Below are 11,935 nucleotides of genomic sequence, written 5' to 3'. Positions count from 1 at the left end.
GGGATCATTGTGCAGGAACAAGTGGTGATTTGTGTGTGGCATTCGAGACGATACTTTGGGAAGCAAAATAAGAATCATCGAGCTAATAAAGAGAGCCGGATGTTCAATACCACGACCATAGGTTGCTTCTTGCAAAAGAAAATGTGTTGGAGACGAGCGCATGATCTCATTCCTTAGGAGGCTTCTTGATGTTGTTGTCCAAGTTGCTCGTGAATTTGGAAGCATTCCTTGAGCAATACAGCATTCTTGAGTCGTTGGCTAACTTCAGGTCCACTGGGAATCACATCACCGGATGGCGTGGTGTAAATATAAGGTAGTCGTAGCACATGGAGACTGTTGCGTGGCAACGTAAAAGCATCCTTGAATCCCAAATCGAATTCAAATGTTTGATCCTCGCTATCAACAATCTAACAAGTGGAATGATACATTGTGAGTGGATTGACGCAAGCAGATAACGAAAAAGAGATGAGATGTACCTTAATTCTTGGCTTCATTGATACCGTTACTGCTGTTGAATCGGGAGTGACAACATAAAGTCGTTGCAATTGCGAAATGATTTCAGGTGAAGCTGTAGTACTCTTGGGTGTGGCAAAGTTACATGGACATGGGACATACAAAGGGACATCTTGATGAACAAAATAATTGCCGTGATCCTATACCAAGAAGAAATCAGCCATTGTTGATGATTCAAAAAAGAAGCACGCTTACCTTTGGATGCCCTTTATGACCGATCTTGCATATTCTGCCATCCCCACAGCTCAAAAATCGATGACCATGAGGACATTCATATTCAGCTCCCACATAGCCACGGATCAATCCTTCAAGACGATGCTCACGATCCCTACGTCGACCATCACGTCGGCGTCTTTCCTTCTTCGGCACTGTTGGTGTTTCTTCATGCCTCTTTGTCTCTGGTAGTGACGATGATACGGTATTCACTGGAGCAGTAACGATGTTGCTAGTTGATCCGGTTGCTGTTACAGTACCCAATGCAGGAAAAGCTTCCAAGTTGGTGAGGGGTGATGAAGTCGATTTGGATTTGATTTCGGGGCTCTTTCCAGGTAACGGCCACTCGTTCGCATCAATCGCCTTTTTGTCCGCTGATGAACTGCCATTCTTCGATGCAGCTTGTTCCTTCTTCTGAAGATCATTCACCTTTGCCAGTATCCATGGTAAAAGGTAATTGGTATTGCTCATGAAGCCCTCGCACTTTTCCAAGCCAATGCTATTGCGGTATACAGATGCTGGACCAAGGTAAAGCAAAGCTGACTCAAAATGAGGAATGTGCTCATTGTCGGTGTAAAGTTGTTGCTGATCCTCGGCACCAAACTTTGATTTTTGGATATCAATGGCCATACATCCATCTGCCAGACAACATGTGAAACGTGTATAGAAACCAATGTTGGCTTCTTCCAAATCGAAAGGATCCTCGCGTAACTTTTGAACTTTGCCACATGTACACGCATGGAAAAAGCTGCATCCACTGCTGTGTTTTGTACCATCCATGTCCCGGGTATGTTTGATCACGTGCTCCTGATCAGCGTCCTCATGTCCTGCCTAAAACAAATAATGAGACAAAACATCCATTGTAATGCTACTTTTTTCCTTTTACCTTGAGACGACACACTCTTCCAGTCAAACTAATCTTCTCACAGCTTTGGCGTCCTTGCTTCCATATCAAATCACATTCCCGTTCTAGCCTTGTAGCATATTCTGCTGCACATGGTCCACGTGACAGGGTAGCATATAAGCGTAGCACATTCTCTCTCTGCATACGTATGTATCAAATGAGTGAATTGCAATCGTATGACCATGTAATAGCACTATTTACCTTCCATAAATGATATTGTCGAGTATAACAAGGGGGTGAATCTTGAAGATAAGTCTCGACGCACTTGCGCATGATCTCCAAAGAATGACTAAAACAAGCCATTTAAGCATCGATGTCAAACACAAACTTTGTATACACCACCAATTACCTTTTTGAAAAAACACGTTCAATTTCCACGGTATCACGGATCTTTTTCCTTAGGATCACTTCAATTTGTTGGATCATGCCTCGAGCGCCTGGGGAAGAAGCAATGACACCTTTCCGAAAGTCACCATCACCCATTTCATCCTTTGCACCAGAACCAAAAAGCAGCGACCTGAGGACCAATAACGCTGATGCAAATTGTAATCCATTTGGTAATGGGATGGATTGTTTTGGATCACCACCTTTGCGAGGGCCTGAGGATGTGATCATTTGCAGATGCATAGGATGCCGAGTGGTAGCTGCACGTATCCAATGGGCGACAAAGTTGCGCAGAAGCTTGTTTCCACAATCATCCAAAATAGATTCAGTCGTTTGCTGCTTTGTTTCCTTTCTTTTGCCGTTGAATCCTTCAATGTTGTCATCATTATTGTCACGCAGCCATGTTGATATGGAAACGGGTCGATCAAAAGAAAACGTATCCATGCTGTTACTATCGCTGAATGAAGAGATGGCAGCAAAGGGTGTAGATGGCACAACGTGAACAAATGGCTGAGTTGTTGTTGGAAGTGTGAAAAGAGATCTATGGATATCAATGTCAGGAAACGTGATAGGTAAAGAGACATTGGATACCACCCGTACCTCACTTCCACTGGTTCCCTTCCAGATCCACCTTCAGCTAGCGGTATCAAATGAAATGCTCGAAAGATGTTCTTGACTCTGGCTTGCACCACCTCTTGCATCCGTTTCATGGCAACCGATAATTTGGATCGTGAGATCTTGTCAGCGTGAGGAATGATCACCTTGATACCTGATTTAGCATACATTCATATCACTTTTCAAATAGATGCCAAGCTTACATCAGCAGCCACAAAGACCATGAGAGGAACACCTTTGGCAGGACCCCACCAACCCATCAAATTGGTATTGATACGTTCTCGTTCACGTCGATTCTCAATTTCCTTTCGTTCAAAGAGGGCGCTTGGTACATCAATATCCCAATATTTCCAACAAGCTGATTGTAGTTGTGCAAGATGAGTATAAATGCCGTGCTTGACTTGAGCAAGGTTTGTCAACTCGGACATGAAATCGGATGGCAGTAAACTTGGAGGTAGAATAGGCTAGAATTTCAAATGTCAATAGATATTCACTCATCCAACGATCCTTTGTTTCCCTTACAATAACCAAATGAGACACCAGAAACATCAATAGTAAACCACGCATCGTCTTGGATCGATCCTCCATCAAATGTGACTGAAGATAATGCTCTATGTATCAGTTACCACGCTTGTCATCCCACGCCCTTTTTCTCCACTCTTACCTTGACATCTTGTTGTTGATCATGACAACATTCTTTTGCCAGATGATGTGTGTCGATTGTCGCATCCATGAATAGATACGCTGTACGAGATGATTCGTCCACATACATTTGTAATCCTTCTGCAAGCTATCATCATTCCCATTGAGTAAACATCGTTCATTCGACCTAGTTTTTTCTGTTTACCTCGACGGTACATGATGGCAGCATCTATTTGAATCCTATTATTAGTCAACTTTCATGGGTCTATCATCATTTTGCTCCTTGCCTGATATTTGGGTACAAAGACTTGACGTCCAACTATACGATTCGCCATGGTGACATTCAAGTTGGTGAGTTTGCCAGAGCTGTAGGCTGAGGGTGTACGAAAGCCATCGTTGCCGAACATTGAGACGATGGCGAGACCAGCATCTTGAATCGATTCGAGTCGCGTGTCCTCGAGTAGTTCATTGACTTCCTTCATCAAACAACGTAGCAGTGATACCACCAAGTGAAAGAGTCACTCTCTCCACCATTCTTTAAACATGCCACTTTTACTCCGCGTATCCCACCCCGCAAGTTGTCATTGCATGTTTATTATATAAAGGCTTGTCATTTATTCTTCCTAATTGTGTGGATGATATGGATGTATGCCTGAAAATATACAAAAAAGCCCTCGTTTGTGTTTGTCGTTTTTGATGCGTAACGTAATGCAAGCGCATGGCTCAAAGTCAGGTCGAATTCTTACATACATGGATGCACGATGATATTTTCTGGAAAGGTCCCCCCTATGGGTGTTGTTGTCCTGGTGATGGTTTCAGGTCAAACATATTCCTTTTGATCATGAAGGTCATCTAGAGTGGGAGATTTTGCCCAATCAAATGACGACATGGTAGGACCCCATGTATAAAAGTGAGATGGCCATAGCAACGTGTGTTCGCATTACATACTGTGCCCTACAATGAGCAACCTGTATAGTGAATTCGGAGCATCTTTCTAAAACAAAACTAATCCAAGATCTTGCAGCCTTCAACGGGCTCCATCGGCTATGAACTCGATATGGAAATCAGTAGGTTATGTCGCCGCTCGATGCGATATCTTGGCATGGTTGCCATGGAGACGCAAACAAACGCTATACCTGATCCATTCGATGGAGAGATTGTGATAGTACAATGAATTTATTTTAAGGCAAGATATAGTAATGGGCTAATACTCCATAATGCAAGCATTTAATTCAGGGGAAGAAGCTACCAGGGCATACATACATGCGTCGGTTTCAGTAAACCCAGATGATGCTGAAACAGCTCCAGTGAATGATGAAGAACATCGATATGCACAGGCCAAAAGTCCGCGTTTCAAGATCAAGAAAACCCTTCTCGTACCACGCGTCAATAAGAATTGGGAACGTTGAATAAAAATGTGTAACCAAGCGCATGATATCATATACAATAAGCTTTAGTTTGATTGGATAAATGGAAATAGGAGAGAAGAATAATACTAGGAAGGGTTTGGTGTCTATCTAATGCCCCCAAATCATTTTCTGTAACATGCTTACGACTTGCCATCTAAGGCACGTTCGCACCAAAAACCAATGGGTTTCCGAGATTGGTGAAACAAAGAGCCACACATACATACATCATTTTGCATCCTTTTTTTTCTGTGATACTTGAACCTGCATGTCAGAGTCAGCTTCTTTTTTTTTCTTCTTTGTATTCTCTTTTACATACCTTCCCCCCCCCCACCCTCACTCCCTCCCTTCCTTTCTCAATACAATAAACACACAACATTGGTAAAGAGCCATGGCCGATTCACCCGGGGATCAGCTACAGTAAGTGTTCATGGGGCAATGGGTGGTACCTCATTGGGTGGGCCTCATGCTAACATGTCCTTCCTTCAGTGCCGATCAGTCTATCAGCACATTTACCTCTGCCTTGTGGTTCAATGCTGCAGTGGCTGGTGGATACTTTACTGCCTTTTTGGTTCTACGTCGTTATCGTCCACGCGTGTATAAGCCTCGCACGTTCCTTGTTGAGAAAAAGTATGATGTGGCATCTATGTAGTGGTGCTCTTTGATCTGACACACATTGTTCATTAGTCGACAACCTCCACCTATCGATGATGGATTATTGACATGGATATGGACCATATTACGGATACCAGACAAGGATGTGCTTCAAGCAATTGGATTGGATCGATTCATGGTGTTACGATTTCTACGCATGGCCATTGTTACCTTTGTATCCTTCTCCCTCCTTGCAGTGCCAATCTTGATACCCATCAATCTCGTCGACCAACGTGATAGCGAAGGATTGAATCGGCTCACAATGGGTAACGTCAAGGATCCTGAACGTACCTGGGCACATTTAGTATTATCCGTGGTGCTCTCTGGTGAGTCTCTTTGTAACAAACAATCAGCTTCAACGTACTCATTGTCCCATCTTTTTTTATTCTAGTGGGTATTATTTATTATACTTATCGAGAAACACGCACCTTCTTGGTCCTTCGACGTCAATATCTATTGAGCCCTGAATATGCCACCTCCGTCACAGCACGCACTCTTTACGTCCCATCAATTCCAGGCAGTGTCAACAATGTCAAGGCCTTGACCAAGATCTTTAGTCGTTTTCCAGGAGGTGTACGACGTATATGGTTGACTAGAAACATGAAGGATTTGCCCGACACAGTGGTTGAACGACAAGCGCATGTTGCCAATCTCGAGAAAGCAATGACGACAACGATATCAGCATGTTACAAATACTATGCCAAAAAGGGACGTCAAGGGGAACTTGAAAGTGGACCCAAATCACTCATCCCGGAGAAGCTTCGACCTACGCATCGAGTATCACCGCTTCCGCTACCTTTTTCATTGCCCCTGGTGGGACGTAAAGTGGATTCGATCGATTATTATCACGAGCAGATCCACGAGCTCAATGAAAAGATTTTACGTGCGCAACGATCACCCGAGTCTTATTCCCAATTATCATCAGCATTCATTGAATTCAATCAACAAATCGCTGCTCACATGGCTGCTCAGTGTGTGATTCATTCCAAGGAATTGCAAATGGCTCCTCGCTTTGTACAAATCTCGCCCACAGACATCATTTGGGACAATATGAATATCAAATCACTCGAACGATTGGGTCGAAGAGTCATTAGTTGGTCTCTCACTACAGCTATTGTCATCTTTTGGGCTATTCCAAGTAAGTTGTTGCATCCCATTCTATAGCTTGTATCACCATGCACTCATGCAGCATTTATTCTTTTATAGTTACGTTTGTACAAGCTGTATCCAATATCCAATCACTCGCCAAGGTGCTTCCATTTCTCACCGTGCTAGAAGATCTCCCTACTACAGTCGTGGGTATCATCCAAGGTATCTTTCCTGCTATTGCATTGGCTATCCTCGTTGCCTTGGTCCCTATCATTTTTCGATGTAAGTTGGATTATGCGTTATGCTTCTTCTTTTTCAATTATTAACATACCACCTCTACTAGTCCTTTCGGTTCAAGAGGGCATTCCTCAGAATTCAATGGTGGATCTTTCGCTTCTTCACAAGTACTTTTTTTTCCTCGTAAGTTTACTCTTTTATTTCCTATGCATCATGCTCACTATGTTTGTACGTATTAGTTTGTGGATGTGGTTCTTGTTTCAACCATTGCTGGTGGTGCCATCAATACATTTGTCGCTATTAAGGAGAATCCATTGAGCGTCGTCAACATGTTGGCTGAGACGTTACCCAAGGTAAGATGAATGGCGTCACATGAGCCAAACGCATACTCATTCCTTCTTTCATGTTATAGGCGAGCACTTTCTTTATCACCTATGTTATGCTTCAATCCTTCACTTCGGGTTCATCCATGCTGCAACTGGTGCCATTGATCCTTTCCTATGTGCTTCCATTCCTATCGACTACACCTCGGGATATCTATATTCGCAAGGGAAAATGCCCCAATATTCAATTGGGTACTTTGATTCCTACGCATACGGTGATCTTTGTCCTTGGCATTGAATACTCTGTGATTGCGCCCCTGATCTTGCCATTCGTATGCCTCTATTTCATCTTTCAGTACTTTGTGTACCTGTACCAATTCTTGTTTGTATACGAGATGGGCTACGAATCTGGAGGCCTGGCATTTCCTCGAGCCATTCGTCACGTGTACATTGGCATGTTTACTTGGCAACTTACAATGATTGGTTTATTTGCTGTACAAAAGGCATTACCACAAATGATCATCATGATTATCACCCTGGTGGTGAGCTGCTCAGCACTTGCACTCTACGACATGTCCTTCAAGCCGCTGTTCAAGTATCTACCCGTACATGAGGATGAAAAGGAGATGAAAAAGATTGTTTCAAAGACTGGGTCTGCTGGTGGTGCTGAAGCTGCTGCCAATGCTTGCACATTCGATGACGACAAGCGCATCCTTACAGAACCTGACAAGGAAGATGAAAGTGATCAAGACCATGATGATGATGGCGTGGCATTTGAAGATGATGATTATGATGATTACGACATGGCATCGGTACAAAGTGGACAACAACAATATCAATTACGCCGTCGAAAACGTCGTGAATCGGAAGCAACGGCTGTGGTGGTGGATGCTTATCATGCACGTGACACTTTACGTAAACGTATCCGAGAACAAATGCGACATTCAACCCAATCTATTGCGAACAATACCAGCTTTGCAGTTAGTTCGGCCCGTCTCATGTTCCATGTCGAGTCCTATATGCATCCATCACTTTATCGCATGCAACCCACTGTATGGTTACCCGAAGATGACTTTGGTATTGCACGCTATGAAATGGAGCAGCTAAAGAAATTGGATATCCGTACGAGTTGTGAAGGTGTCAAAGCCATGCATCGTGGCAAACGTGGACAAAAGACCAAGATTGTTGTGGATGAATCACTTATCATTGATGGTGGTAAAGGTGTTCCTGGTGAAGTCCCATCCCAAAATGAAAACTCTCGCATCAACGACTATGTGCGCCATGTACAAGACAGTTACAACGTCATCGAGGCCCTTGCACTCACCATTTAATTCTATACATCCCATCTCCCCCCCCTCTTTTTGCACATATTACAAGCATTTCAACATTGTACCTATTTCCCATATACACACGCATTCATTGCATTCATAAAAAAGTTTCAATTTAATGCATTCATCCTACATTTTATACAATGGACTTGATACCCTGGTATTTGGAATAGGAAAATAGAGGTCGGCTATGTAATTGCAAGGGATTGTTTGACCACACAACAAATTCATCATTGCCGTCCATGCTCTGAGAAGAGGAAAGACCGAAAATCTCTTGGATATTGGTGGTAACAAATCGCATAGCTTCTTCTTCCGATATATGACTAGCATCATCGGTAGCAGTGTTGGGTGAAGTAGCAGCTAACCATCCAGCATCCCAAGCCAAATTACGTGCCAATCCATCATCTTCAACGCCCAAAGCAATCTTGACACCATGGCGATGTAACACATGAGCTGCTGTACCATTGGTCAAGGGTGCACCGGTCAAACAATGAATAGAGTCGAAGCTAGCTGGTGTACAAAGAGTGGGTCGTAGGATAACGGGAATATCTGCATCTGCCAAATGTTGTGCTACAAGATGTGCCTCGGCGCCACCCATCACCACAAATCGTGTCTCAGGCAAATGGTTCTGCTTGAGCATCACCAAAGATGCAATCTCGTCTTTGTTGTGTACGCTCACCACCGTTGGGATTTCACCTCGTGCAGCTTGTCCAAACACATTCTTGCTATCGACATTGTCTTTCAATACCTGACGAATAAACGAAATTTGAGACGAGACGGTGGGGAAGCTGGCTGATTTGGCGTTATCTCCAATTTGTAAATGTAAGGCTGCAGCTGGAGTAATGAGTGCACCTTCCGAAAGTACTATGTATACCATAAAAGTTAGTCCTTGATATATGCAAGCTATGATGTTTGTATACTTGCATGAATCAGCATGTGTCTTGAAAGCCGTGCTCACACCAACAATGACATTATCGGACATGGGTGCAGTAATACTGTTCATGACACCACCCTTGAATGCCTCTTCCAAATGCCGAGTACCCAACTTAATGCCATCAACCGCATAAACCACATCTTGGGGATCCTTGGACTTTGAAGCCTTGACAGTGCCATCACCAGTACTTTCTTCGGAAGGAATTTCCACCACACCCAAATGAGAGCCAACTGCAATAAGACCCTATAGAGACATTAGTATATCATTTCATACACTATGGATGAATAAAGTACTTGCAGGAATCACATAACCGCCATTGACATCCATCATGCGAACATTATCCTTGGTATGCACCATCTCGCTGTCACACTTATCACCCGCACAGACCACCTTGCCATCTTGCACATAGACATTGACAGGACCGGTAATGAAATCTTTTCCAACCATGGCACCACCCACATTGGTCAACATGAATGAGTCTTCATCCTTGATATCAGCCGTCATTGCTTGAACAGAAATCTCCTTGTTTGATTCAGCGGTAGTATCATACTTGGCGTTGGCAGGTTCAATAGGCGTTTCATCAAAGAGAGGAATACCATCGACAAACACTTGAAGAGGTGTAGCACCAAGCGTAAGAGGCTCACGATCCCAAATGACCACATCCGCATCATATCCAGGCTTGAGTGATCCAACGCGATGATCCAATCCGATGGCTTTGGCAGGTACAGAGGTCACAGCTTTGAAGGCTTCTTGTAATGGGAGACCATAATGATTGGCCTTTGCAGCTTCAAACACCAAATGTTGAGAGTTGAGGACTGGATGATCGGATTTGAGAGCCACAGGGATACCAGCATCATGAAGAATCTTGGGGCCATAGGGCGAGGCTTGGAATGCTTCTTTTTTGTATCCCCAATGATCAGCAAAGGTGGCAATCACAATCTCATTCTTGGCTCGCTTGATGATATCAGGTACAAGGTACGCATCAAGGGCATGGTGGAATGCAGTGATGTTAAAGTTGAATTCATGCGAATGGCGAATCATAGCTTCCAAGTCATGTGTCTCATAACAATGGATGTTCAATCGGACATCACCACGCAAGAGTGCAACGAGAGATTCATATGCAAGATCTTCTGGGAATCGGGATTCGAGACGAGTATCAGGAGCATTGATATCCAAATCTTGTGCGGCAAGACACCAATCATTTTGAGCTTCCAATAATTGACGTGCTTCATCCAATCGTTGTCGGAACATGTACGCTTCACCCATACCTAAATGTAATACCTTAGTACACATATTGCTATCCCTTTCCTCAGTCCAAAATACATACGAGTTCTTGGCATACGTCCATGAGTCCCATAAAATCTCTACGAATGCAAATATTAGTAAGAGCTTACTCTTGAATCCTTTGTTAAATCCGATTACTTTTGGGTTCTCGCCGCACGCATTTTTCATCCAACGCCATTTTGTTTCAATAGATTCATCGATGCCAGCTTGAACAAGCATGTCGGCATTACTTGTAGTGGGTACTGGACGTAGTTTGAACACAAAGGCTTCACCACCCATGATGTTGGCTGATCCAGGAAGGACGAGAGCGGTCGTGACACCACCCGATGCAACGATGCGGATAGCATTATCTGAAGGGCTGAAAGCATCAAGGGAGCGTACAAATGGAGTCAATGGATTCGAAGCCTCGTTTGTTTCTTGAGAACCATCCAATTCAGGCCATGAGTCTAATCCCAGGTGACTATAATAGCCATTTTTAGCCATTTTTGGAATACTTTATGCCACTCCTCCGATCCATCGGTCTCCTCTCTTATCACTTACCTATGCATGTCAACTAATCCAGGACTCACAATATGACCTCGAACATCAATGATCTTGGTACCATCCGGCGTCTCGGTGATATCAGCTTGCACTTTTTTGATCACGCCATCTTGCATCAAGATATCAACATCTTCCAACACATTGCCTTGTCCATCCCAAACATTGGCATTCTTGAGTAAAATAGGTTGACTATCATTGGATGCACGTGGATTCGATCGATGTGGATTGGGCTCATTGGGAATACGTCGTTTGTTCTGAATAGCCTCGCATTTGTCAAGTCCTTGTTGCATGGCAACCTTGGAGATACCCGCTTTGACAGGTGCTTGCAAGTGTGATCGATGCCATGGATTATTGCCATCACTGCCGTTTTCAGGAAGAAGAAGTGCCACAAATAAAGCTGCTCCCAACGCCAAAAGAATGAGGATCGCGAGAATGTAGCCAATGCGGTAACGTGAAAAGAAGCCGCGATAGTCATAGTTCTTGACACGACCAAGCAAGCTGCTGTCGCTGTCATTCACTCCATGGGGCTGTTGTTCAGTGTCTCCCTCTTCATTGGTTGGAATGGCCGCGTAACCTTGTCTCCTCGTCGCCATGAAAGAATAAAGAAAGGTGGGAAAATATCAAGAAGATAAGGCGTTCTGAAAATGTATAACAGCTTCTGTGTAACTCGATACAAAAGATCTTGTGGCTATATAAGCGGTACATTGTTTTCCCCGTCTTGAGTCACGTGAGTCGACACATCCCCTCTTGAAGATTGGATCTCTCAAGTTTTCATCCTCACAAAGTAATCTTTTACATGTGTTTTATATTTTATCACAAGCAATATGCTGTCCAAGGAAAGAAAGATACACGAATGTGAAAACGAGATA

At 43.6% G+C, this 11,935-nt stretch overlaps 3 protein-coding genes across 3 annotated transcripts; 1 reads left to right on the top strand and 2 right to left on the bottom strand.

The window, feature by feature from the left end:
• Positions 1-173: 173 nt before the first annotated feature.
• O0I10_010358 (uncharacterized protein) lies at positions 174-3,753 on the bottom strand (the record flags this gene model as incomplete). The annotated part of the gene is made up of 12 exons (XM_058490340.1): positions 174-407; positions 477-653; positions 709-1,557; positions 1,613-1,768; positions 1,832-1,919; positions 1,980-2,555; positions 2,615-2,775; positions 2,833-3,093; positions 3,152-3,226; positions 3,294-3,419; positions 3,477-3,500; positions 3,559-3,753. The coding sequence occupies 12 exons, from the start codon at positions 3,751-3,753 to the stop codon at positions 174-176; spliced, it is 2,922 nt and encodes a 973-aa protein (XP_058338936.1).
• A 1,315-nt stretch (positions 3,754-5,068) lies between these two features.
• Positions 5,069-8,311, top strand: O0I10_010357 (uncharacterized protein; the record flags this gene model as incomplete). Its single annotated transcript, XM_058490339.1, has 8 exons — positions 5,069-5,097; positions 5,167-5,307; positions 5,365-5,657; positions 5,723-6,469; positions 6,538-6,702; positions 6,764-6,840; positions 6,897-7,010; positions 7,070-8,311. The coding sequence occupies 8 exons, from the start codon at positions 5,069-5,071 to the stop codon at positions 8,309-8,311; spliced, it is 2,808 nt and encodes a 935-aa protein (XP_058338935.1).
• Positions 8,312-8,444: 133 nt separating this feature from the next.
• O0I10_010356 (uncharacterized protein) lies at positions 8,445-11,659 on the bottom strand (the record flags this gene model as incomplete). Its single annotated transcript, XM_058490338.1, has 6 exons — positions 8,445-9,172; positions 9,233-9,485; positions 9,540-10,510; positions 10,570-10,606; positions 10,665-10,986; positions 11,067-11,659. The coding sequence occupies 6 exons, from the start codon at positions 11,657-11,659 to the stop codon at positions 8,445-8,447; spliced, it is 2,904 nt and encodes a 967-aa protein (XP_058338934.1).
• Between the last annotated feature and the right edge of the window lie 276 nt (positions 11,660-11,935).

Source organism: Lichtheimia ornata (assembly GCF_029851405.1).
Source record: "Lichtheimia ornata isolate CBS 291.66 chromosome Unknown scaffold00068, whole genome shotgun sequence".
Lineage (NCBI taxonomy): Eukaryota > Fungi > Mucoromycota > Mucoromycetes > Mucorales > Lichtheimiaceae > Lichtheimia > Lichtheimia ornata.
Note: the sequence above shows the minus strand (reverse complement) of the source record. Positions and strands in the feature narration are given on the sequence as shown.